Source organism: Nomascus leucogenys, unplaced genomic scaffold, assembly GCF_006542625.1.
Source record: "Nomascus leucogenys isolate Asia unplaced genomic scaffold, Asia_NLE_v1 000804F_88330_qpd_obj, whole genome shotgun sequence".
NCBI classification, from domain to species: domain Eukaryota; kingdom Metazoa; phylum Chordata; class Mammalia; order Primates; family Hylobatidae; genus Nomascus; species Nomascus leucogenys.
The window spans coordinates 62971-88562 of NW_022097431.1; the positions used below are offsets into that span (position 1 = coordinate 62971).

The window sequence follows — 25592 nt, forward strand, 5'->3', positions numbered from 1 at the left end:
ACATGCACAAAGTGGTGAAAAGTTCTCATCACCGGTTGCACCAATTCGCAGCTGAGGTCAAACAAGGTACAAGGGGCCTTCTTATTTCAATCCTTATAAAAGTATAGAGATGACAAGAGGTAGAGACAATAGTGGGCAGTGCAGAGTAATGCAAGACACTCAGGCCTAGTGGACAGGGTTTGAATACCTTCTCTGATGCCTTTTATTGGGGCAGTCTCAGGAAAGTCATCTGATACTTCTGAACTTTGTTTTCATTTTGTAAAAAAAAAAAGAAAATAGAGTCTTCCATGATTGGTTAGTTTTAGAGTTTACTATTGTAATCTGTATGATTATATGTGTTTCTTCTTGGAATAATGGTTCAGTATTCACAAACATAATATGTGTAGCGATTTTATAGAACATCACTACCACAAATAATGAAAATCTACTATATTTAATCAAGTTCAGATTTATTCAATTTTTATGCACATGAATCTAGTAATATATATATTTGGATATGAGTGTGAATTAGGTAAATTAAACATTTTGAATAAATGAAAACTATTGTGTAATTATATAACTAGTTTCCTTGACTACTTATTTCTCAAAACTTTTTCTCAGATACTTATGAGTACAAAATATAGACACTTACTCATGTTTCCGGTATTGCCTGGATTCAGTTAACTTTGTTGGCGAAGAGACAAATGTTGAGGATTCCACCAAAATGACACTGGAATAAATGAAGAAATAATTATTTTTAATTGATTGCAACAAAATTCAGATAACCACAAAACATTCTTCTTTTATTTTTTCCTATCATTCACAAAATATCCTTAGAATCAGAATAAACTACAGTTTAAAGAAATCCATGTGCTTTCATTCTGCAACTCAAAAGATACATGTTAGAAAGAAGGGAAAGATTGAGAATGGAAATATGTGAAACATAATATCTTTTTATATGGAATGGCAGCACTGAATTCTCGTAGCAAGGACATTTAGAAGATAAGTGACTGGTCAAATTATATTCCAGAAACAAAGAGGAAATACCACACTGGTCTTACACATCACCAGAGCTGTACACGTTTCATAATTTCTAAACCTATTTCCATGAAAGAAAAATGTTTCTTTCAGGAGTGGACATGAGATATGGGTAGCTAGTCAATCAGTATGTTAATAATTATGCCATCTTCTGAAATCACACAGCAATGGAAAGTCTTCCTATATGACAATGCTCATATATTCAAGAAATAGTTATAGAGACGCATTTGTTTCTTACTTGTAGGACATGAGGTTCTGGAAACACAAACATTTTTGCCTCAGGCTGCTCACATCATAGGGTAGGAATAGTATACAAATGATGCCCTAGCAGTACATTAAAGATGTCATGAAAATTCATGTCACGAATGGCTAATTCTACCTTCAGAAGTGAACAGATTGTGTCAAATATTGTTAAGAATAAAATATCCAAACGATTATCAAAAGAAACCCCTTTACTTATGTAACAGTTATTGAGATCCCCAAATCCTAGCTTTTTGAGAAAAACTAGGCTAGTAATTAATCAAAAGTTTTAGTTTTGACAACACACACACACACACACACACACACCTCTGCATGTATATATAAACTAAAACGCAACATTTTCCTACATCCTAAAATTTATTTTTCTTATTCTATTTTTTTCTTTAGTCAACTTTTTATTTTTTATTTTATTATTTTTACAACTTTCAACTTTTATTTCAGATTCAGAGAGTTCATGTGCAGGGTTGGTACATGGGTATATTGCATGATGCTGAGGTTTGGGGTATAATTGATCTCATTACCCAGATAGTGAGCATAGTACCTAATAGGTAGTATTGCAGTCCTTGCCCCTCCATCCCTCTGCCCTCTAGTAGTTGCCAGTGTCTATTGTTCCCATCTTTATGTCCATGTGTACCCAATGTTTGGCTCCCACTTATAAATAAGGACATGTGGTAATTGGTTTTTAGTTTCTGTATCAATTCTCTTAGGATGATGGCCTCCAGCTGCTTTCATGTTGTTGCAAAGAACATGATCTCCTTCATTTTTATGGCTGCAGAGTATTCCATGGTGCATATGTACCACGTTTTCTTTATCCAATCCACCATTGATGGGCACCTAGGTTGATTCCATGTCTTTCTTACTGTGAATAGTGCTGCAATGAACTTACGAGTGCATGTGTATTTCTGGTAGAATGATTTGTTTATCTTTGGGTATATACCCACTATTGAGATTGCTGGATCAAATGGTAACTCTGTTTTAAGTTCTTTGAGAAATCTTCAAACTGCTTTCCACAGTGGTTGAACTAATGCCAACATCAGATTCTGTCCTATTGTTTTAAATTGATATTTCTGATGCTTTCATATAAGAATTGTAAAGAATTATGTGAATATTAAATACTAAAGATTTTTAAACAGACAAAATTAAATATAGTAAAATGTAAATTGTGAACTTTGTGAAACATCTGTCAGACTACCAGATTCACCTATATTGAGTCACAATTAAGCAAATACAGAAAGAATAATTCCTCTGCAGAGAGTAATTTAAATTTAAAGTCAGCTACTAAATTCTAAATTATCATCTAAATTTCATAAAACTATGAGGCAGAAGAATATTCCAACATTTATTTATATTTCTATAAATCCAAGGTAACTAATTGGAGAAATTTATTTTGGTGATAATCTGTTCTAGCTAAAAAGTAGTCACAAGGATCATATAATTTGACACACAAATAAAATGACTAGCCCAACATAATAAATATCATATCTTTATCCACTGTACATATACCATTTTGAGACAAAATAGCAATCTACATGTGTCTGAATCGTCCCTGCTTAAATACAAAGAACATGTTTTCTTAAAATATATAGAAATATTGGCCGGGCGCGGTGGCTCACGCTTGTAATCCCAGCACTTTGGGAGGCCGAGGCGGGTGGATCACGAGGTCAGGAGATCGAGACCACGGTGAAACCCCGTCTCTACTAAAAATACAAAAAAAATTAGCCAGGCGTGCTGGCGGGCACCTGTAGTCCCAGCTACTCGGAGAGGCTGGGGCAGGAGAATGGCATGAACCCAGGAGGCGGAGCTTGCAGTGAGCCGAGATCGCGCCACTGCACTCCAGCCTGGGCAACAGAGCGAGACTCCATCTCAAAAAAAAAAAAAAAAAAAAGAAATATTAACTGTAAAAATGCAATATCTACCTGTTAAAAGAAAAAAATAATCCTACTTGATAACTGCAGTTTCTAAATCGGCAGCTCTCACACTTCAATCTGCATAATAATTACTTAAAGTTTGTTCAAAATGCAGATTTCCAAAGTTCTACCTATATGAATTCTAAGCAGGTCTGGAATGGGTTCCAGAAATCTTTATTTAAAGCAAGTTCTTAAGATGCTTTTAATATAGTTTGCCCATTTATTTAATTTTTTTATTTTTATTTTTTTAGATGGAGTCTCACTCTGTCGCCCAGGCTGGAGTGCAATGGCACGATCTTGGCTCACTGCAACCTCAGCCTCCCAGGTTCAAGTGATTCTTCCACCTCAGCCTCCCGAGTAGCTGGGATTACAGGTGCATGCCACCATGCCTGGCTAATTTTTTCTGAATTTTTGTACAGATTGAGGTTCACCATGTTGGCCAGGCTGGTCTTGAACTCCTGACCTCGTGATCTTTCCACCTTGGCCTCCCAAAGTGTTGGGATTACAGGCATGAGCCACCAAGCCTGGCCTCACCCATTTATTAAACTTTGAAACCTGCTGACCTAGAACAACATGATTCTAATATTAATGTAAAAACAAATCTTCTGGAGATGTTATTAATGCAGATTCCGACTCAATTGGATTGAAGTGGGCCTGAAATTTTGTCTTTCTAGCAAGCTCTCAGGTGATGTTGGTGCTACTGATCCAAGGATAACACTTTGAGAAGCAAGAGCCTAAGCTAAAACATAAAATATTTTTCAAATTACAAAACTAGACAACCAATGAAAGAAAGGCAGAGAATTACAGCGTTAGAACCACCATACATTTATGCCTCTATAGATGCAACAAAAACCACTGGTAAGAGTTGTGAAAATTAACTTTTTCAGAACACTGGTAAATACGGAGAGGCATGCAACAATCTCAGGAGTAGTGTTTATCCAAGAAAAATGCCAAGCTTTGGTAAGATCAGTGGAATTTGTTGCATTGGAACTTGTGTGTTGTAACTCCCATCCTCCTTTTGACAGCTCTGCAAGCAGACTTGCACCCACGGAAGTTGTAAAACTCTGTAGCTTACAGCCTGAAGAAGGGAAAGACTGAGATTGGTCTTCTTAAAAAAAGTCTTATTCCTGAGCACTGTTATTATCTAACCTGTCTTGCTGCTTCCTGGAAAACTTCAAGCCTTAATTTGTAATGTATTTGTCTTTATTTGATCTGACTTAAGGGAGAACACCTACCACACCAGTATCTTTGCTGAAATCAATCCACAGCAATTATATGTGAGATTGCTGCAGCAGTTGGGTCAAACAAAAGCCTGATGAAACATGAGAGGAACATATGGGGGAAAAGATGCCCATGTGTTGGATTAAACTAACTTGCCTGATCCCCAAAATATGTCAAAGATTTTTAATCCTGCATATGAGATACAATGATGTGTCACCAAATAGACAACATCAATTAAATAGACAGAAATGATACAAAAGAACCAATTAGAAATTCTAGAATTGAAAAATAACATCCCTGAAACTAAAAATTACTAGGGGGGCTCAACAGCAGGTTTGGTATGGCAAAAGAAAAAAAGAAGCAGTGCATTTAAAAATACATCAATTGATCTTATTTATTTTGAGGAACAGGAAGAAAAAATAATAAAGAAAAACTAACAGAGCTCCAGATGCCTGTGGGACACCAACATAAGTCTAATGAGAATTTCCAAAAGACAAGAGAGAGAGAAAGAGGTAAAAAATATTTTTTAAATGAAGAACGAATACTTCTAAAATTTGATGAAAAACATTAATTTCCACATCCAAGAAGCACAAAGAACACTTTGTAGGATAAACTTAAGGCAATCTACATAAGCTAATAATAATCCAACAGTTGAAAGGCTGATATAGACAATCTTGTAAGTAGCAATACAAAATTGACTCAGTGCCTACAGTGGCTCCTTAATATAATTAACAGCTGACTTTCCACCTGAAATGCTGGAAGATAGAAGACAATAGGATTATGTATTCAGTACCCTGCAAGAAATAGAGTTGATGAAGTACAATGTATACCGAAAAAACTCTCCTTCAAAAAAATTAAAAAAAAAAAAAGAAGAAAACAAAAAAACTGTCCTTCAAAAATGAAGGAGACCCCATCTCTACTAAAAATACAAAAAATTAGCCAGGCGTGGTGGCGGGTGCCTGTAGTCCCAGCTACCCGGAGAGGCTGAGGCAGGAGAATGGCGTGAACCCGGGAGGCAGAGCTTGCAGTGAGCCGAGATTGCGCCACTGCTCCAGCTTGGGCGACAGAGCGAGACTCCGTCTCAAAAAAAAAAAAAAAAAAATGAAGGAGAGAAGATATTCTAAAGTAAAGAAAAACTAAAACAATTCATTGCTAGTAGAACTGTGGCACAAGAAATATTTCAGCTCAGATAAAAGGACACAAGAAATTAATCAAAACCACATGAGGTAATAAAAGGCATGAAGAAAGGTGACTACACTGGTAAATATATATTTAAAAACAAGCTATAAATTTTCATTTTCTCTGCAACTCTTTATATTTGCCTTTCTCATTTAAAATAAGCAGGAGGGCCGGGTGCAGTGGCTCATGCCTGTAATCCCAGCTCTCAGGGAGGCAGAGGCGGGAGGATAGCTTGAGCTCAGGAGTTCGAGACATGCCTGGGCAATATAGCGAGACCCCGTTCTCCACAAAAAGAAAGGAAAAAAAAAACACAAAAAAAATAAGTGTAAAATAAGCAGGAGTAGGACAATAAATATAAAACTGCTTTATGGGCTTATAATGCATTAAGATGAAATTGGTATAGTAACACTAGGGAAAGGCTAGGAAAAAGAGATACAATGCAGATACAAAGTTTCTCAGTTATATTGAAATTCAGTTGGTATTAATCTGAGTTAGATTGTTTTACATTAGATGCTGATTGCAATCCTCAGGGTAACTATCAAGAAAACAATTAGAAAATCATAAAGTAAAAGAAACTAAAAGGAATTAAAATGGTATACAAAATAACTATTAAAAAACTCAGGCAGTAACAGAGAAATAGATGAACAAAGACATTAGTCATATATAAAGGAAATATAAAAGTGACAGATATAAATTCTACTAGATTACAGATTGAGTTAAATTTAACAGACTAAACACTTCAATCGAACAGGAAAGATTGACAAGATGGGTAAAAGAAAAGAGACAAACTTTGGGCTCAAAAACACAAACCAATTGGGATTAAAAAGATTTAAAAAGGAATACCATGAAAATAGTAATAAAAAAGGAGCTGGAGTGGCTATCTTAATAAAAGATAAAATAATATTTAAGACAAACATTAAGCCTGACACCATGAGAGATCCTTGGACTCTCACCCCAAGCAAATGAGTAAAAACAAAACAAACAAAGAAACCCGAAAAAACACTTTGAAATTCTCTGGACACGGTTCTAAGGGCATACAGCAAATTAAGAAAAATCTTTAAACAAAATAAACTAAAATAGAATAAGAAAACCAGTAGTCTGTGATATTTGAACCAATAACTCTATCTCCTTCTTCCTTCCAAGCTCAACAAAAGAGAAACTTTGTTTCAGACTGTTTTTGCCGAGAACATAGGGCTCTCCCTTCCCCTGGCTCCCATTTGGAGGCCTTTGTTTCTGGGAGGCATGGGATGTCGACATTTTCACCTCAGTACATGTTACTAAGGCTAGGTTCTGGGCAAGTGCAGCTGAGAGACCGTGAGAAGCTCCTTCTTCTACCCAGCACCCACTCATGGACCGAAGCTCTACCATGAGCGTGGCACTGCTGAAAATACTGAAACCCCAGCTGCCTTTGCCAAGTTTGTAAGGTGGTAGTTCCACACTGGGAGAAGCAAGTCAAAAAATCCTGAGGCTATTTTGCCCCCTTGCCTACCTAGCACTCAGCTCCTAAAATGGAGGGTTTGCTGAAGAAAAAGTGCACCACTGTCCCCACCCCCAGCTCTAGAGTCATGGATCAGATATTTTCCCTGAGGAGAGAAGCAGGCCTTAAAATGAATAGCCCCTAATCGCTTCCCAAAGTACTGATTTCATTTTCAATAATGTGTGGAGAAATTCAAGTGAAAGTGTGCTCTCAGAAACAGTGCCAGTTACGGTGAAATACAATTGGATGGAGATTCGTAGATCAACAAAGATGCAAGCTAAACTACAGGCCTGTTAGTTTGCTAGAGAGAACTGGAGAAGGAGACTGCTAGAAGTTCTCCTGGAGTTAGAAAAAATCTTAAACAATGATTAATAGAACTGTTTTTCCAAAGAGGTCTGAAGTTGACTGAATTAGCTTGAAGAGTAACTTATCCACCCCCACCCCACCCAGGGAATTTAACAGAAGGGTGTGGTCAGGAAAACACACAGGGAGCCCTGCCAAAGCCACTGTAATCCCAGGGTAATTGTGGGCATGCCAAAGACGGTGGCCTTTGATAAGCAACATCAGACCCTTAACACTATGTGTGTGTAGGTTTGAGCAGGGGAGATAGACATCACCAAAATAACCCAGCTAGTCAGTAAAAAAAATTAGAAGTGCAAATAACATTAGGAAGCCTGGGGCAGATAGAACTCGTATCTAGAATTGGCATAATATATTGTCTACAATGTCTACTCTATTTCATAAACATTATGAAACACACACAAAAAAAGAAGAAAAGGAACAGACAGTAGAAACTGCCTGCTAGAGTAACCCAGGTATCAGATTGAACAGAAATCAAATTTAAAATAGCCATTATAAATATCTTCAAAGAACTAAAGGAAACTAAAATTAAAGAAGTAAAGGAAAGCATGATGACAATGTGGCATCAAATAGAGAATATCAACAAAGAAATTGAAATTATAAAAAAAAGAAACAAATGGAAATTTTGGAGATGGAAGCTACAATAAGAGATAAAAATTCCCTCGAGGGCTTAATAGTAGATTTGAACTGGGGGAAGAAAGAACTAACAAACTTGAAGATTGGTAGAGATTACACATTCTGAAGAACAGAGAAAAAAATGAAAAAAAGTAAATAGAATCTGACGTATGTATGGTAGGCACACCATTAAGAACAACATGTGGGCAATGAAATCACCTGAATTAAAAAAGGAGAGAGGAAAAAGGAGAGAAAAAATGTTCAAAAAATAAAGTGGGTAAGATGAAAGCTGGATCAGGTCACAGAAATTATTCTATATGGTAGCACCAATCCATGCGAACAAATGAAGAGAAATGGAAATAATAAATAGGAAGGTTATAATATAAAAACTATAGATATATACTTGCTGTTTGTTATGGGCTGAATTTTGTCCCCTCCAACTTCATATTTTGAAGCCCTAACCCCGGTATCTCCAAACGTGACTGTATTTGGAGAAAGAGCCTTTAAATAGATAATTAAGTTAAGGCCCTCAGGGTAGATCCTAATCCAATCTGAATTATGTCCTTATAAGAAGAAGGAAATTTGAAAACACAAAGAGATATCAGGGATATACATTCACAGAAAAAAGACCAAATGAGAAGACAACTATCTGCAGGCCAAGGAGAAAAGTTTCAGAAGAAAGAAAAAATGACGGTGTTTTAATCTTGGACTTCTAACTGCCAGAACTCTAAGAACATAAATTTCTGTAGTTTATTCCATCTGATCTGTGGTGCTTTGTTATGGAAACCCTAGTAAACCAATACACTTTCTCCCAGCTTTCTCAAAGTCATACACATTATATAAAGTAATAATTATAGCAATATATTGTTGGGTATGTAATATTGATGTAATATGTATGACAATAACACCAGGAAAAGAATGGAAAGGGAATAGAGCTATATAAGAGTAACATTTTGTGAATCTTACTGGAATTAAGTTAGTATGTATCTGAAGCTGATTATGATAAGTAAAAATGTCTATGGTAAACTCTGGTGCAATCATTAAGAAAACAAATTCAAAAATATATTGAAAAAGCCTTTAAAAATTAAAATCCTGCATTGAAAAATACTCACTATTATTAAAAAAAAGAAGTCATGGACTAATAGAGAAACAAACTAAAAGATATACAATATAGCAAACTAAATGGAAACTGGCAAAAGTAAAATCAACTGTGTCAATAATAACAAATTTGTGAATTGATTAAACAATGCAATCAAAAGCAGTGATTTATACATACAATAGAATATCATTCTGACTAAAAAAAGAGGAAGTCTTGCATCTGTAACAACGTGGATGAACCTGGAGGACATTATGCTAAGTGAAATAAGTCAGTATTCCATTGATACGAAGTGCTTATACTAGTCAAACTCATAGAAGCAAAGAAGGCCATCATGAATGACAGTAGCTGTGGGTTTAGGGAAACGGAGAGTTGTTGTTCAATGGGCATAAAGTTTCAATTATACTATTAGATGAACAAATTCTAGACATCCACTATAAAATATAGTGCCAATAGTTAACAATATCATGCACTTCAAAATGTAAGAGGGTAGATATCATGCTAAGTGTTTTTACCAAAAAACAAACAAACAGAAAACCAAAGGGACATAAGAGAACTTTGAGAGGTGTTGGAAATTTCTGTTCCTTTGATGATGGTAATGGTATCATGGGTGTTTGCACATGTCTAAACTCATCAAAATGTACACAGTAAATACCTGCAGTTCTTTCATATAAATGTTAACTTAATGAAGCCGTTAAAACAAAACAAAACCCCCAAATCTGACAATATGCTATATAAAGGAGACATACTTTAGATTGAAAGATAAAAAATAGATTGAAAGTAAAAGGATGAAAAATTATATATCATACATACAACCACAAGAATGTTGAAGTAGCTATACTAATAAAAGACATGATAGAATTTGAAACAAAAATTGTAACTATAGATAGAGACATTTTATATGAACAATCAGGAAGATAAAATTACTATAAATATATATTCACTGAATTTTAGAGCACCAAAAGACAAAGTAAAACTGACATAAGTGAAGGGAGAAATGAACAGATCAACATTAATAGTTAGATAGTTAAATACTGCCCTTTTAATTATGAACAGAAAAATTCAGACAGAAAATCTACAAGAAAATATGTCTTATACAATACTATAAACCAACCAAAATTAAGAGACACCTATAGAACATTTTACTCAACAACAGCAAAATATAAATTCTTCTTATGAGCATTCCGCAGTATGGACCTTATGATACGCCATAAAACAAATCTTCATAAATTTAAGATGATTTAAATAATACAAAGTATGCTCACTAACTTAAATGGAATAAAATTAGTGACAGAAAAGTTGAAAATTAACAAACATGGGGAAATTAAACAACATACTCCGAAATAACTGGTGGGTTAGCAAGAAATAAAAAATTAAAAATAATTTAAGATTACTGGGCATGGTGGCTCGTGCCTGTAATCCCAGAACTTTGGGAGGCCAAGGTGGGTGGATCACCTGAGGTCAAGAGTTCGAGACCAGCCTGGCCAATATGGTGAAACCCCGTCTCTACTACAAATGCAAAAATTTGCTGGGTGTGGTGGTAGGCGCCTGTAATCCCAGCTACTCAGGAGACTGAGGCAAAAGAATCACTTGAACCCGGGAGGCAGAGGTTACAGTGAGCCGAGATCACACCATTGCACTTCAGCCTGGGGGCAAGAACATAACTCTGTCTCAAAAGTAATAATAACAATTTAAGATTAATGAAGATAAAAATAACATATTCCAAAACATATGAGATGAAGCTCAAGCAGTCCTTAGAGAGAAATATGTAGACAAAAATGCCTATATGAAAAAAAAATCTCATAATAATAATCTAAATTTTCACCTTAAGAAGTGAGAAAAAAAGAGACATCTAAACACAAAGCAAATAGAAGGAAATAAGTAATATCCAAAAAAGTTAGTGCAGAAATAAAATAGAGGATAGTAAAACAGTAGAGAACATCAAGGAAAGCAGAGGGAATTTTTTTAAAAGATCCATGAAATGACAAATTATTACCTAGACTGATCAAGAATATAAATGAGAAGAATTAAATTACTAAAATAAGGGATAGAAGGAGGAACATCACTATTTGCCTTTCAGAAATTAAAAAAGGATTATAAGGGAATACTCTGAAAGCCTCTGTGCCAACAAATTAGATAACTTAGAAGAAATGCAGAAATTTCTGGAACAAAATAAACTAGCAAAACTGATTTGAGAAGAAATAGAAAATCTGAACAGGCTCATAACAAAGAGATGGAATTAGTAATGATATAAACTTCCACAAAGCAAAGCTCAGAACCAGATGGCTTCACCTGTGAATTATATCAAACATTCAAATAACTAATGCCAGTCCTTCACAAACTATTCCAAACAATAGAATAGAAGGTAACATTTCAGAAATAATTCTATAAGGTTAATATTAATCATACAAAAACAGACAAATCACTGAAAAAAGCAATTACATTATTAAATATTATAATTATACAGGCAAAAGCCTCAATAAAATACTGTACTAGCAAACTAAATCTTATCAAATATAAAATAAAAAAATAGCATTATAGAGCATGAAATAGTGGTGTTCTGCAAAAGAAGAATTTGAGAATCACCAGTCTGGGAGCAAGGCATGGGAATTAACAACCTGGTCAGCTAATCCTATCTCTGTTAAATATAGACTAGATTGCCTTATTTGTTCCCAAGTAATGTGAAATTTTGATGAAACATGATAAATTCTTGTCACTTATGCATACAATATTGGAGAATATATGGGGATATTTTTATTTTATTTTAAAGTATGTTTAATATGAGACTGCTAATAATAACCAAGTCAATCATTTATTAAGTGTAATATTAAAAACTGGGTCACTTGTTATATTGGTTATAACTTAAAAATAGTTTCTTATTAATTAATTGGTCAAATTCCTTCTTATTCAATCTATTTTATTATGTTAAAATTTCAAACGTAATATATGCCTCTTACACAATATTGGTTTTACACATTTTGAAATTGGTTTTATTTTTGAGTTTATTTGTCCATTGCCTAAATTTGAGGGACATATTCATATAAGGAAGGATATAGTTAAAATCATTTAACAATTTTGCTTCCTATCAAACCACAAACCCCTTATAAGCATTAAGCATTTTAATTAAATCTGAGATATAACATAAAGACATGTTAAAACATTACTGTTATTTGAGAAATATGTATCTGTAATATTCTCCCAATTTCTGGAATATCCAGATTTTCTTTCTGCTTTAACACTAGAATGTAAGACTAAATTTGTTTGATCCTGTTTTTCTCTGAGGAACTGCAGTCAGTCATTTGGCCTACCTAAGGGCATACTTTAGTACTGTGTTAACACACCATATATTCTAAAATTTTGTGTTCCTTATACTCCAATGTATCACTTTAATAAAATTGCACTAAATCGTATTCTCTCTCACATGCACCTAGGAACCAGGTATTTACCAATCACTGTTTCAAAACAATATTTTTTAAAACAAAATGACCAAAATTATTAGTAAGAAATTACCAAAATCCCTTACATACAGTGATTAAAAGAAGTGGAAATTATCAAATAGGAAAATAATAAGCATATTATAACTTCCAGTTTCAATATAAGTATCATAAGAATCTAATACCTGAAGCTGGAAAAAACAGAGTTCCTAGTTTAATCAGCACAGAAGGTATCACCTTCCGTCGTCTTCCTCAACATGGTATACATTTCCAGGAAGTTACTTTTCTATTGTGTCATTAAATAATACTTGAAAATTTTATTGTCTTTTCATCACAAATATGTATTTTTCTTATTATTATCTTAAGATGAACACATGCACATTGTGCAGTATAAATTAGTTATGATGCTCTAAGTAAAAATGTTTTTTTCTGCTTAAATTGATATTTCAATTTTGGACATGTACAGAATAAAAATAGAAGTAAAAAGTCTATTAATTATACATATTTTTTAATAATTGAAAGAACACTGAATTTCAACAAACAACTTGCAGACAAAACTCTTAAATTTAGTATGATCATTTCAGGAAAACTGATTTACTTTAATTAGTTGTTTACTTTTTTCTGATGGTGCTTAGAAGTTTATAGGAATGTGAACACATATAATTTCTGCTCGAAATGGTTCATGTTGAAGAGATGAAGAAAATTACGGCCAGGCGCGGTGGCTCATGCCTGTAATCCCAGAACTTTGGGAGGCCAAGGCGGGTGGCTCATGAGGTCAAGAGATAGAGATCATCCTGGCCAACATGGTGAAACTCCATGTCTACTAAAAATACAAAAATTAGCTGGGTGTGGTGGTGCACCCCTGTATTCCCAGCTACTCGGGAGACTGAGGCAGGAGAATCGCTTGACCTGGAAGGTGGAGGCTGCAGTGAGCCAAAATGGTGCTACTGCACTCCAGCCTGACCACAGAGCGAGACTCTATCTCAAAAAAAAAAAAAAAGAAAGAAAGAAAATTACATATGTCTCTTCAGAGTGGAGATAGAGCGCTAATTGCAATGAATTTACACCAAAACAATAACTTACCTGAAGTCCTCAGCCGTATGGAAGGGGTTTTTCATATTTACAGTGACTTCCTGAAGTTGATAACATGGGCTTTCGCATTTTATAATGTCCTAAAGTAAAAAAATAAAATCTTACCACATGATAATAACAAAAAATGAAATTTCTGAATTATAAAATATAGTCTTAAAAATCTATAAACCATCCTTTTAATATTACACTGACAGTACTTCCCACTATCAAAAGAAATTCCATGGAGAAAAACTCTCTAGGTATTCTATAGTTTCAGCAAGATTATTTTACCGTTTTATTTTATTTCGTTTTTATTATCTAATCTGCTTCCCAGTGACTTAACACCATATAGGGGCAGATGGGGAAGTAAACAGTTGCATGTCTACCCCAGAACCACCAATGACAGGCTAAGCCCAGCCATATCTCTTAGCCACATGTGACAAAACAATGTCTTGTTTCAGATAATTTGTGTGAGAGGGTTGGGAAAAGTACATGTTCATTATTCAGGAGGAAAGAAGATTACACATAGGAAGTGACAAATACCCACTTCCTGTTCTGAGCATCATTGTGTCAAAAGGCAGTCTGTCCATATGAGCATCTCAGTGCCCTCCTCAACAACAGGCCATCACTCAACCGTCCTACAGTCATTTTCTCTACTTACCACTCTTGCCCTGCACACCTAAAATTCTTTATAATCCATTTGGAAATCTGGCAATCTAATGAATTTACTTATTCTGTACCATACATCCATGGTAGAAATTAATATTTAGAAGAGATAATGGCTACAAAAAGTCAATCATAATAATGTCACAACCATTTTATAAAGATTTAAAAATCTCTCTTCCCCACCCTTTGAAAAAGAAACACTTAGAACTCTGTCTGGAACATCGTCACCTCTCAATAAATGCCAGCATTAGCCTTATCTTTATAATAGATTTGATCTACAGGACACACAAGATAAACTGATGAAAGCTACTGCCAGAGAACAGGAAAGTCCTTTTTTACTACATAAACTGTCAACCCTTAGTCCAGCAAAAACACAGACACAGGCCCAGAACTGCTTTAAGTTAAATCACAAGTATCCATGGCACAGGGATGACTCAAGAAACAGCTGCCTAAAGATAAAATGTATAACAATAACATGCTTTTGATACTCCATGGTCTAATAAGAGAAGCAAGGACATCGTAGGTAAAATTTACTTACAATGGCTTCAAAATCAAGGACTTTGCCTTTAAGAGCAAAAGCCATTGTAATTCCTCTTGCTGCATTCTTGGGTTTTGAAATTAATAGTAGTGAAGCTTCAGCAGGACGAATAAAGCGACTGGTGAATTTCAGAGTGACAATAATTTCATTTCTATTTAGTAAAAGAAAAGAGAAAACATTTTAACAAAAAAGACAACCTACAAGCATTTGTTTAATGTAGACCATGTGTCTAGTGCCTACATCCCCCTGCAAGTACTCACTTCAGCTGCAGTTCTCAAGAAGCCTACAATCTAGTTATTGTCATCAGTTAAGCTATCTTAATATATTTTATAAAATCTGAAGTTAACTTTCAAATATATAATCTCTCAAATAAAGGATTTTCTAACAGCAAGCCACAGGAAATCATGTATGGATTGTTTTGAGGGAAATTCATAGGACATTCTGTGCTACTGTTTAGGCAAATACTTTGTCATGTCACTGGTCTCTGGTAACATGTGGAAACGTTAATAAAATAAAAATTCAAAAAATGCATGAAATAATTATTGAAAATAGCATTCAAAACTCATAACCAAATAATGGCAGGTAATAATAACGTTTAATTTATTACAAAAAGGAATGAGGAAAATATTTTCATCCTCCTTAATCTTCAATTTGGCAGTCTAAGCCATAGGATAATGGTGAAGAGGCGATGGATTTGGAGATTCCGTTCCCCAGTCTAGGAAAATGACTGCACCATGGTACCCCAGCAACCTTGCATGAGTCCACATAGGCCACATACGCACTGTAAAAATGCAGCTGACAAAAGTCTTGGCAGAAACCCCATGATCCTCCTGCAATATAAGAGCATGGAGGCTATGAATTGCTGTTGTAGGAACATTTCTCACTTGCCTCCCTAATCTCCCCTGAGAGACTGTCACCAGACAGTTTATCATTGCTTCCTGGATTGTGATGAGGTATGAGGCTTGCTTCCTTAATCCTTTTCGGATAGAGTTACAGGCCATGAAGCTTAATGACAGCACAAATTTGGCTCCTCAGCAAGAGGGTGTCTTACCATCCATGAGGAAGTGATCTGACCCCTTTTATTTTGAGATTGCCCTGTACAAGGGACATGTGAATCTGGTACTTTGATTACTTGTGCTTTCACTGTTTAAATAAGTAACACTCTAAATTAAACAATGGACTCTCTATTTTGCTACTGGATCAATCTTTCAGTCTTGCCTTGCCTTGATACAGCTGTAGGTGATAAAACTTGGGGAAATTTTCTTTGCTTTTCCTCTGGTTTTTAGCATGGTTACCGTTATACATCCTGTAACAGTTATTCTTTTGTACCAACTACTACCTATTAGGTCGCTTAGAATACACATATTTAAGAATGGAGATGGGAATAGATTCCCTTGGTGTCAAACCTTGACCTAACTGCACCAGAACTTTTGTGCAGTTGCTGTTGAATGGGTGAGACTAGGAAGAAACGAGGAGTGAGATGAATGAGGGGTTTTCAAAAGCAATAGAAATGTTCTCAAAATAGTTTTGTAGGGAAAATTACAGCTCACATCTTACAGGAGTGGGGGTGATTTTAATTTAGATATGTGTCCTCGACAATTTCAATTGTGTGCAAAAGGATTCTTATGAAAACTCATGGGCATGAATTTAACTGAGAACAAAGAACATTTGACCTTGAGGTCTTTTTCCAGGTATACAGGCTCAAATTATTTATTAAGATAACAGTGAGTGATTTAGAGTATTTCCAGTTATTCTAAAGTACATCACTATATAAGATCATTTATCCATTAATTCATTCATGCAATTGATATTTTTAGATAATTTATAGAATGTTCCAGGCACTCTTTTAGGTTTCTGAGATACAGTAATTAGAAAAAAAACACCCCTATTCCTGCTCTCCTGGATAGTACAAATGGTAAGACATGGCCAACATTCTACCATCACGAAATAAATGTGAAAATTACAAATTATATATGTGCTGGGAGAGCATATAATGGGGAGTGTGACATAGTCTGAAAGGTCAGAGAAAGTGATATATTAGGTGGAATGTGAAGGATCAGAATGAGTTAACTAGATTGAACAGGGGATGAAAGAAGTCATCCAAGGCCTCTGGTATGGGCAATTAAAATGTGTTTGAATAACTAATCAAAGGCCAGTAATGCTAAATCTTAGCAAGCAATAGGGGTTATGATACAAAATATAGCCAAGAGCAAGCTGCGAAATCATAGTGACTGTCACAAAAGTGAAAGTGTACTTTGGACCATGTTAAGCATATTCAGTCTATATCCAAATGTTGATGGAAAGCTGCTGAAATATTTTAAGCACCTTTTTAAATTTCTGTTAAAGGTTTAAATTTCTGTTAAAAATTAGCTGTCATTCTAATATAGAGGATAGATTTCAGACAAGATCTTTAGGAGTCTATTGTGGCAGTCTAGTATAAAGATGATGTTACATTAAATTGGGGTGGAATAGGTGAAGAAGGGAAAAAGAAACAAGGTTTATGACACAATTGGTAAAATCGATAGGATCTGGTAATGGATTGGATCTCCATGGAAACTGACGAAAAGAGAAGCATTCAAGAATGACCATCATCTAAAGAACATGCATTTAATGAAGGATTTTATGAACCTATACTTAAGTCCTATGGAATACATTTCAAAATAGAGTATCCTTTTTATGAGATAAATAGCTGGTTCCATGAACAGCCTTCTCTTAAGTATAGGTAATTATTTTTTTAATTTTGTAGTTATATTGAAGCATGTAAATGACCAGCATTCTTTTCTGAATTTGTTAGAAACTTCAGAATCAAATGTGTAGTCTCCTTCAAATAAGTTTCCTAAGTCTCCAGGCATTTCTATCATAACTATAGGTTTCATTTTAATTATTTTACCTTTTATTTTCTTTTTGCTCCAATTGCCTTTCTCTGATTTTTTTTTTAAAAAACCTCCTTGATATTACATATACATTGTAAGCTACTTCAGTTTAGCCTTTGGAATAGATGGAGAATAAATATACAACACATCAATGTCAGTGCACATATGGCTCAATGAAAATAATGAGAAAAAAAAGAATGGTTTGCTAAATTTATACTTTCACTTTTATGACAGTCACTCTATGGTTATAGCTAAATTTAGTCATAAAGTTAGATGCAGAAGTAAATATGCTTGTTTATATGCTGGTGTAGCTGTTTAACATTTTCTATATAAATAATATGTCTGAGAATTTAAATCCATAGCTGGCAGAAAGAGACATTATTAACTGTGATCTAGACAGTATCTAACAAAGAATGTGGCACACATAAATATATAATTATATAATATCTTATAATGATAAAATTACTCATTTTTTTGATTAGGAAAACAAAATATTTTCTGAGTCGTATTTGTAAAAACCAAATCCTGTGAAATTATTTAGCCGAGCTAAAGAGAGCCACCTAAAATAACAGCTACCTAAAATAATTTTATTTCAAGCCTATAAAATAAAATGCACTTAGATAAGTGAGTAGTTGTTTTTAGATGTATTCAGAATTAAGCATTACTTCTTCTGGTAACCATTCCTTGGTTTCCTCAAGAGTAGGCCGGCGCTTCTTTTTCCATTTTCATCTAGTTCTATACACACATAATCAATAAAATAATTATTGATTTATATCTTCGTTATGTATTTGCTTGCCTGGCATTGTGATAGATTGTTAGCATTTGCAAGTAGTGTTGACATATCTTAATTTGTGAGTCACCAGTACTCCAAATTGAGGCAGTCATCCTTATTAATTGCTTCCTATGAGTTCCATTATGGTACAAGGTGTTTTGCCTATATAATCATATTTATCACTGACAGCACTGTGGGTAAATAGTCTTATCCACATTTTTCAAATAAGGAAACTGAGGCTGGATCATAGAGCCTTTACATGTCAAGACTGAAACATGACATTTAATTGTTAAATGATATGAGAGGAGTTCTAAACCACAATGGCATCTGAAACCCAGATTCATCATTTCTTTTCCCAAGAAAAATCTCATGAAAACTATAATAAAGAGATTTTCAAAACACAGCTGGTTAGAGGAAACCATCACCACATAAAGGCAAGATGGGGTTCAGACAACCTACTCCCTTCAATGCCATTATAAAATGTCAGACAATTGGGCATAAAAGCAGAATGGTTTTTCACCCTAATGTGAAGCCTACCAATTGACATACCTGTGCACATACAGTATAGAAACTTACTTTTCTATTGCCATGTTGTTACATATGAATGAATAACCATGTGTCAGGAGGCATTTGAGTGAATCTTAACAGGGAACACTAAGATCAAGGTAAATAAAGCAACTGACTTTAGAGAAAATTCAAGGATAGATGAGAACATAAAAGTCAGAGACAATTATGAATATATGGTACCTCAATTTAAGAACAGGATGTCATGAGATAGAAATAGTCAGAGAACAAGTGCTCTTAGCAATTTATATGTATAAAAATTCATATATATATGAACCAGAACTCAGACCCTTGCCAGACACTGAATCTGCGAGCACCTGGATCCTTGGATTTCCCAGACTCTAGAACTGTGAGAAATAAATTTCTGTTGTCTGTAAGCTACCTATTTTATGGTTTATTGTTATAGCAGCCTGAATGGACTAAGACGGCAAATCAGTATTGAGAAGTGGGTGGGGGTGCTGCTGTAACAAATACCTAAAATGTCAAAGTGGCTTTGGAACTGGGTAATAGGTAGGGGCTGGAAGAACTAGGAGGTGCATGCTAAAAAAAAAAAAAAAAAGCCAAAATTACTATATACAGGCCATAAAGGGTGATTATGGTGCAGGCTCAAAATAATACAGCTGTAGAGAAAGCTTTAACCTTCTTAGAAATTACCTAAAAGTGTGATTCTGATAAAGGCTCAAAAGAATAAAGCTGTAGAGAAAGCTTAACATTCTTAGAAATTATCTAAAAGTTTGTGAAAAGAATACTGGTAGAAGTATGGACAGTAAAGGCCATCCTGATGAGGTCTCAGACAGAATTGAGGAGCAAGTTATTAGACAACAGAGGAAGAAAACCCGTGTTAAAAAGTGACAAAGAACTTGGCTAAGTGGTGTTTGTGTCCTGGTGTTTCCTGGAAGGTAGAACTTGTGAGTGATTAAATAGAATGTCTGACTAAAGAATTTCCCAAGAAAGTGTCAAAGGTGTGGACTGGCTTCTATTGAATGCTTATAGTAAAATGGAAGAAGAAAGAAATAATTTAAAAACAGAATTTTTAACCAAAAGAGAATCAGAACTTAAAAGTTTGGAAAATTCTTAGCTTATCCATATTGAAAAGAATGAGAGAACAAACATTTTAGGGGAGAACAAGGGTCTGGGCAAGGAATTGTTTGATAAGGAGATTAATATGGATCAGGAATCTCCATGAAAACCAGACGATATTCATTAAAACAATGGAGAATTACCCCAAAACATTTCAGAGATCACCCGTGCTGCTTCTCCATCATAGGCCAGAATGCCAGGGCCCGAGAGACAGAATAATTTTAAGGAGAAGGGAGTATGAACAGCTGTGGGACCCTGGTGTTGCTGCCCACCGATGCCTCAAGCTGTACTGTCCACATTCCAGTATCATGCTCCTTGGCTGCCCCAGGTGCTGCTTCAGCAGACCCAGGTGTGGCTTGGAATGTGGTCGCTGCCCCTCTGATGGTCACAGGCAATAAATTTGTGAGGCATCCATGTAGTACATTTCCACTGGTGCAGAAAGCACAGAAAGTGTATGCCTTCACCTATATTTCAAAGGGTACCCTGGAGAGTCTTGGGGTTCAGTTAGAGAATTGCCATGGGGAAGGGCCACTGCAGAGTTCCGCTAAGGCAAAGCCCAGTAGAGCTCTGGAGGCAGGCCTCCCTGAAGACCTCACACCAGTAGAGACATTAGAGCAAGATTCCAGCTCAGGGTAACCACAACCACAAGACCCAGGCATAGAATGACCACAGCGGCGAGGCTACTGCAGAGAACTGACATGTTCCCAGACACAGAGCTGTGACGGGCACTGGGCTGCCTCAAAGCCATTGCGGGCAGGACCACCAGTGGTCCTGGGAACAGAGTTTCACGTCAAAGAAGATTATTCTGGTGCCTTAAGATTTAATGTTATTTGTCCTGTTTAGTTTTGGACTCACTTAGGACCTGTTACCACTTTCTTCTTTCCTATTTCCCCCATCTGGAATAGGGTAGAAGTGTTTACCCTATGCCTGTTCCAGCATTGTATTTTGGAAGCATATAACTTATTTGATTTCACAGAATCACAGCTGGAAAGCAATTTGCCTCAGGAAGAATCCTACCTTGAATCTCACCCATATCAGACTGATATGATTTTTATTTTTTTTCTAGGCAAACCCTAAATACAAGACTTATATGATAGGTGAGAATTAAGACTTCAGACTTTTGAGTTGATGTTGAAGTGAGCTAAGATTTTGCGGGGCTATTGGGATGGAATGAATATATTCTTCAGGCAAGAAGACATAAATTCTGGGGCTACAGGGTGGAAAGCTAAGGTCTAAATGTTTGTGTCCCCCCCCCAACCAAGTTCACATGTTTAAATCTATTAAAAGAAGAGTGACATCATCAGAACAGCAGAGTAGGAGATACCAATCTTCATTCTTCCACATAAAAACAATAATTAAACAGCTATCTATGAAAGACAATGGCTTAGAGAGGGCTCAAGGTTCCAGTTAAGACCCTGAAGTAACACAGTGAGCAATAACCTGACGAAAACCACACAGAAGATCATTAGAGAGACAGGCATACTTGAGCTGTCTAGAGGTGGCTAGGAACAGGAAGGGCAGGTCTTATCATTATCAGCCACACAGTGGGTGCTACTTAGCTCCCCAGTAAACTGCTCTACAGAGTATACCAGCAGCTTTCACCCTGTCGTAACCAATAGCCATTTCCTGTTGTGAATCCTTGGAAGGGAAATGCTGCTGGGTCCTGCACCTCATCAAGGAAGGAGCCACGGTTGGGTCAGTGGTGGAGAAAATGAGGAGATACTAATCAAAGGGATACGAACATGAAGATATAACTTGAGTAAGTTCTGGATACCTAGTTTACATCAAAGTGACTATAATGTCATTTACACTTGACATTTGTAAAGAAAGTATATTTTAAGTATTTCATAAGACACGTACAAAAGGCAACCTTCTGAGGTGATGAATATGTCAATACCTTGATGCTGTAATCATTTACATGTATATGTATAACAAAACATCACTCTATACTTAAATATATAATTTTTATTTACCAATTTACCTCAATAAAGCTAAAAAAAAAAAAAAGAGAAGAAAACCTAATCACCACTGTGATGGTATTAGGAGTTGGGGACTTTGGGGAGTGATTAGATCATGAGAGCAGAGCTCTCATTAACAGGATTATTACACTTAGAAAAGCCCACAGAGCTGCCTTGACCTACCACCATGTGAAGACACAGAAAAAAGTACCATCTATGAACTAGAAAGCAAGCCTTCACAAGACACTAAATCAATCTGTGGGTGCTTTGATCTTGAGCTTCTCAGCCTCCAGAACTGTGAAAAATACATTTCTGTTGTTTGAAAGCTGCCTAGTTTATGGTATTTTGTTATAGCAGCCCATACAGACTAAGACACATTATATCATGGATCTTCAGGGATTGCTTAAAATAGTCAAGTAACATTACATTGAATGCAAAGGGCTTTGCTGAATGTGACACAGACACACACACAGACAGACACACACAGACATACACATGCACCAGATATGTGCAAGTGTCAGTTTAATAAAAGTGCCAGCTCTGAATTTATATTCACTGGTCTGAATCTCTACTTGGCATTTAATAGCAGGGAACATTGGGTAATTTAATGTCTCTGTGTCCAATACTTCTTCTGTAATATGAGGACACTACAGGTATTAGGAAGATTAAATATGAAGTGCTACTATATAGTAATACGAAGTGCATACTATATATCGACATATGAAACAAAGTTCATAGATATAGATATTTTTATATAGGCAAACGTTTAATAAATATAAGTATGTTAATGTTTACATATAAAACCTGTATTATGTAAATCATAAGTATGCATATGTTATAATAAACCTATATGTGCCTATGAAAAGACTGGAAAGAAACGAACTAACAAACTGTGTTTGATGTAATTCTAGGTGATTTTTGTTATCCTGTTTATTTTTCTATAACTCAAATTTTCTACAGTGCACATTTATAATAAAAATAACAAATATGAACTTTCTTAACAGGAAAAGTAATCTTAAACTAAATTATCAGAGGGTTTATTGTGGTTATTAGGAAGAATTCCACATAGTGAAAGCTTTGAAATACTGGAATAGGCTATCAGGTCTATGAGGGAAAAAATGCAGGAGAAACTTCATCCTTTTCAGTTGTATCACCTATTGGAAGAGTGGAATATAGATCTCAAATTTTAAAACTTTGACAACAAAGTAAATGCTTATGTGACAATGTCCAAATGAACTTGTATTATTATGGTATGTTTTTAATAGACATATTAGAAATTTAACACTTATTATGGTCTTGGAAAATGGGCAGGTTCTTTTTATTATACAAGGAATTTTATTCTAATATTTTATTTATAATAAAGAAGCAGCAAGTATAGATGTTTTCCTCAGGTTTAGTTTAGGTAGAATTAAGATCTTTTATATGCCCCTTTAGCATGGAGTAATAACTGAAGAAAGCTAACATAGGCTAATGACACGAAACAAGGGCACTGTTGAAAATGGGTTATAGGATATTTTAAGTACAATTTAAAAGGCCCTTTTTTATTATTTCTGTGTTTGATATACTAGTACAGAATAAAGACTACAGCTTGAAAAGTTACTCATTTAATGTATAGTTAAAATCCAAAGAGATAATTAAGCAAAGTAACTTTATTAGTTATCTATCACATTTCACTGGGGAAAAATAATTGAATGCAAAGGGAATGGCTAAAATTCAAGACTAGTTAAAGTTCACTAGTAGTTATCAAATTTGTCAACTGCTGTGGTACTGACACAGCTGTTCTCATATCATCTTTGCATTATTTATAAACAAGAGTATTTATGTCATTAGCATGTGTTGGCATATCAACATGATTTGTTGATCTGGGAAGACTCACATTATGCTCAGATTTAATTCTCAAAACTATTCTCTGGAGGTTTCAGTTATACATTATTTTTGTGAGTGGGATAGTAGTAGAAACATTAAATAAGTATGAGAACACAATTAGATAAAAATGACACATATAACATTATCACAATATGGGAGTATATTTGCATGTATATATATCATCTATCTGTCTATCATCATATTTAACACACACAACACAATGACTATGAGGCCACAGAGAAAAATGGCAACATTGGGACTCTTTGAGGTAGATTATGAACCTTTTATTTTCCCAGTTCTTCGTACTTTAAGTCTCTAAATTCCTATAATGTTACATGCTTCTTATATCAGCAAAACTATATATAAAATATAATAACCTAGGCAAGTGGCTCACGCTGTAATCCAGCATTTGGGAGGCTGAGGTGAGTGAATCACCTGAGATCAGAGTCAAGACCAGCCTGGCCAACGTGCTGAAATCCCACCTCTACTAAAATACAAAAATTAGCCAGGCATGGTGCAGGTGCCCATAATCCCAGCTACTCGGGCAGGCCTGAGGCAGGAGAATTGCTTGAACCACCAGGAGGCAGAGGTTGCAGTTAGCCAGGTCGTGCCATTGCATCTCCAGCCTGGCTGACAGAGGGAAACTCAGTCTCAATAAATAAATAATAATAAATAAATAATAATAAATAAAAAAATATATATATATCTTTAAATTATATACATACATACTTTTAGAATGCACTGGTTCAGTTTCCCTGCAGGAAAAGAATGGCATGTACACAACAACCAACTATAGTCTTGTTTCTATGACCCGTGTGCACAAAAAACAAATTAGAATTAAATGCATACATAAAACAGCTGTTTTATGTTGTTAGAATTGTTTCAACAACTTTGGTGAGGAATTGTAGAAACATACGAATATTTGTCTGACTGTGAGTGACAATCATTTCATTAAATATCTATCAATAGTAAAATCAAAGTCACATTTTATAACACATTAAATCTTTGGGGTTGATATGTCTGATAATGTAAAATTTAAAAAAAATACTTACCTTGGAGAAATTGTCACAACATTCCCTTTCTTGGGAAAGGGAGAAGTCAGCAGCATCTCTTCCAACAATTCTAGCATTATACACTAAGTTTCGCGAGCTGGAATTTTTCAGTAGAATCTATGTAGAAGTAGAAGAGGATATAAGTAAGATTATAAAATTAAAAACTATGCAACTATATCATTTCTTATTTTTATCAAAGATGGCAATAGATTTTAGTCATAAATATACTTATTCTTAATGTACACCAACTGGAGAAAGCCAGAATTTGTATTTTAAAATAACAACTACATGCACACACACACACACACACACACACACATACATACATACAGTTTAGCTGAAGTGGGCAAAGAGAAAGAACTTTCAACAAAGGGAATTACAAATGCAAAAGCGTCTTATCACCAGTGATTTGAAGATCAACATTTGCAACTTGGATTTTATTTTTATTGCAAAGGAAAACCAATGGGGAATTTTAAAAAGGGAACTTATATATGCAATTTACAAAAAGGATACTCTGGCTGCTCAGTGTAGAAAGTATTATAAGGAGTATAGATTTAAAAAATAGTTTCAGGCTGAATATAATGG

General features: G+C 35.0%; 1 protein-coding gene across 1 annotated transcript in view; it reads right to left on the minus strand.

Annotated features, from left to right (window-relative positions):
• Positions 1 to 25084, minus strand: part of LOC115834255 (cilia- and flagella-associated protein 47-like) — a gene marked incomplete at its 3' end in the record, with an annotated part of 77386 nt that extends 52302 nt beyond the window's left edge. The window contains exons 1-3 of the mRNA XM_030809001.1: positions 25008 to 25084; positions 14843 to 14993; positions 13651 to 13739 (exon numbers count right to left, since the gene is read on the minus strand). Of these exons, the coding sequence (XP_030664861.1) occupies positions 13651 to 13739; positions 14843 to 14993; positions 25008 to 25084 (317 nt within the window). The remainder of the gene's footprint in view (positions 1 to 13650; positions 13740 to 14842; positions 14994 to 25007) is intronic.
• Positions 25085 to 25592: the final 508 nt, after the last annotated feature.